The 2,781-nt window shown below is 30.2% G+C and overlaps 1 protein-coding gene across 1 annotated transcript; it reads right to left on the bottom strand.

The window, feature by feature from the left end:
* Nucleotides 1-399: 399 nt before the first annotated feature.
* LOC111626881 (transcription factor MafA-like) lies at nt 400-814 on the bottom strand. Its single transcript, XM_023370402.1, has 2 exons — nt 594-814; nt 400-517 (listed from the first exon to the last, which is right to left on the bottom strand). Exons 1-2 carry the CDS (start codon nt 812-814, stop codon nt 400-402), a joined length of 339 nt encoding a protein of 112 aa, XP_023226170.1.
* Nucleotides 815-2,781: the final 1,967 nt, after the last annotated feature.

The following is a 2,781-nucleotide window of genomic DNA, read 5'->3' on the forward strand; positions in this document are numbered from 1 at the left end:
TATATATTCAATATATATATATAAATGCAATGTATATATATATATATATTGCAGTTTATTGTATTAATTCTTTTTTTATATCAGAGAAGACTTTTTAATTTGCTAAAACATGGTGAATAAGTGCAGTTGTTTAAGCTAACACACAGCTCGAAAAATAGCATTTGTTATTAATGTAACGATCGAGAAAATTTATAGATATATTTACAACAAAAAATTACTACTATTACAAACCTTAAATAATTCAACTTTTATTACAAAACGAGTGTTAATACAAATAGATAGCATTTATGAGTGTTACATGATTTAAATATGTACAACAAATTCTTACAACCACGATGGTATGAATGACATCTTATACGCTTAAAAATATCTTTGGTTTACACTTATATTCGTTGAATTTCAACCCCAGTAATGTCCTCCGTGACCCCCGTGACCTCCGTGACCCCCGTGATGCCCGTGTCCACCATAACCTGAGTGAGACGTATAGTGATGGAAAGAATGCGTATGATGGGGAACACTACAAAGTAAAAGATAAAGTAAGATCATTTTTAAAAAATTAAAGATATAAGAAAGAAAAAAAAAACAATACTTACGGGTATGGTATAATCTTTTTTCCACCTCCCCCGTGTGAAATTGGAATTGGTACAGGTATGGGCAGAATGTGGTGTCCACCATGATGTTTCATCATACCTAAGGCTAAACCTGTTATTAAACTACCAATACCTTTACCCTTATCTCCCATACCAGCATCTGTACCAGTCAAAAGTAACGCTAAGAAAACACACAGGAGTAAAGATCGATACTCTGTTCTCATTTTGTCTGTAACAATTTGTCAAGCTATAAGTAAACTTAATACAAGTGCAGTATATGCATAAGATTAGTAAGCAGACTTACAACAATGACGAGAGTGTGTATCCAGCTCGAAAGTCTACACGACATCCCCCTTGAATCCCTTTAAATACCCTACACGGGGAAGTATAACAATTTAAAATAGTTCTTTGAACTTTTTGTAAATTCCGAATTTCTTCCTTTTTCGATGTCTTTTGTCCTGATTTTTCAGTAGATGACGTTAAATCACTCTTCAAGTTCACGGACGAAGTCATTGATGCATTAATGCCATCTTTCAACTGTCTATATTTCCCCAAAGGATTTTTTTATATATTTTTTGGAAAGGGTACTGTATTCCTTTTGATACTTTTCAAGGTCACTTCCATGACTAAAAACTTTAACTCTTTAAGAAGGCAAAACACTCTTGGTCAATATTTCTTAAATGAATTCTTAACAATTGTTATAGATATTTTTTTGACCTTAATATTATAAAATGTATTTTTAATAGGGATGTTGTGTGTTGGCTTTAGGGAAAAATTCATTATGCTTTTATAAAGGTAATATTGTTTTAGCTGATTTATTTCATTTTATTTTTATATTTTTTTCATGAGGATAAGAGTTGAATCACTTTTCATCGATTCCAATAAGTTTTAATAAAAGTAGGCTGATTACATATATATTTTTTTATTTATTTTACTAACAATGTCCTGTTTCTTTTAGGTAAATGATTTAATTGATTATCATTAAACGTATGAAGTAAAAGAAAAATAAATCTTTAAGCTTTTATAAGTTCATTTTTTACAGTTTCTCTGTTGTTTCGGTGCGTAATTAATTGATTTTCTTCGGGGAAAAATTTAATCTGTATAATCCAGAAAATCTGAAATCGACTAAATAATTTGCATTTTTTTCATTACAATTCTTGATATTCGAGGGTGAAAAACACTGGATTTCATATATTAACAAGACTTCACACTGCAAAATTTATAAATAAAATTATAAAATTACTATAATTTACACATAAAAAATTCCGCATTTATACAGCCTTTAACTTGCAGAATATTATAAAAAATGGCTGTAAAATTTGTAAAATTTCGTATATTCGAATACAAATATATGCTAAACGTAAACAGTAGATTTTCAATACGTTCTGAATTGAGGTAACAAAGCAGAACATAAAAAGCTTTCAAGCAAATCTTTTACGGGTTTTAACATTATTTTGTATGTTTATGACATTTTTAATGGTATTTAATGACGGAAATGCAAGTTTTGAAAAAGTTTCTAAATATAACTTGAGATGTAGTAAAAATTCTTTAATAACTATAGAATTTTTACTGAGAATTTAAATATAACTTCTAAAAATTGTGATAAATTAAAATATTGTAATTTAAAAAATAAATAGTTAAATTTTTATAATAAAATTTATTTATTTTTATATAATGCAGGGTGAGTGAGAATTTGATAGCGTCCGAGACGGACACGAATATAGAACTTTACTCTTCTAACTTATCACAATTTATATCACGTATTTGCATAAAATGCTAAAGTTTGGAGCCCTAAGTGTCCAGGCACGAACCAAATTCTATGGGCCCTCTCTATTAAGATATGATTACATTACAGTTATCTGATTATCTTTAATTAGGTATTAGTTATTAGAACTAAGAAGTTTGAGTGGGCTCACTCCTTTCATAAACCATGAATGGAGCGTGGAGACTCCCCACAGGGTCGTAATTAGGTATTTATCTGAGGTATCGGGCGTGGAGGCAGATTTTATCGACTGATATTATGGATAGTTCACGGAAAAGAAGTTGGCTCTTTTCACAATCTCCCCATTAAGAGAATTACGAGAAATATAGAAGCATAAAGAGGCTCCATGCCTCTTCTTTATGCTTTCGTGTTTCTACTAATCAGTGGAGTTTGCAGACGTTGCAAGGGCGAAACACCTCCTCAAACCCC

This window comes from Centruroides sculpturatus, unplaced genomic scaffold (assembly GCF_000671375.1).
Source record: "Centruroides sculpturatus isolate CEXI.00-Female unplaced genomic scaffold, Cexi_2.0 scaffold433, whole genome shotgun sequence".
NCBI classification, from domain to species: domain Eukaryota; kingdom Metazoa; phylum Arthropoda; class Arachnida; order Scorpiones; family Buthidae; genus Centruroides; species Centruroides sculpturatus.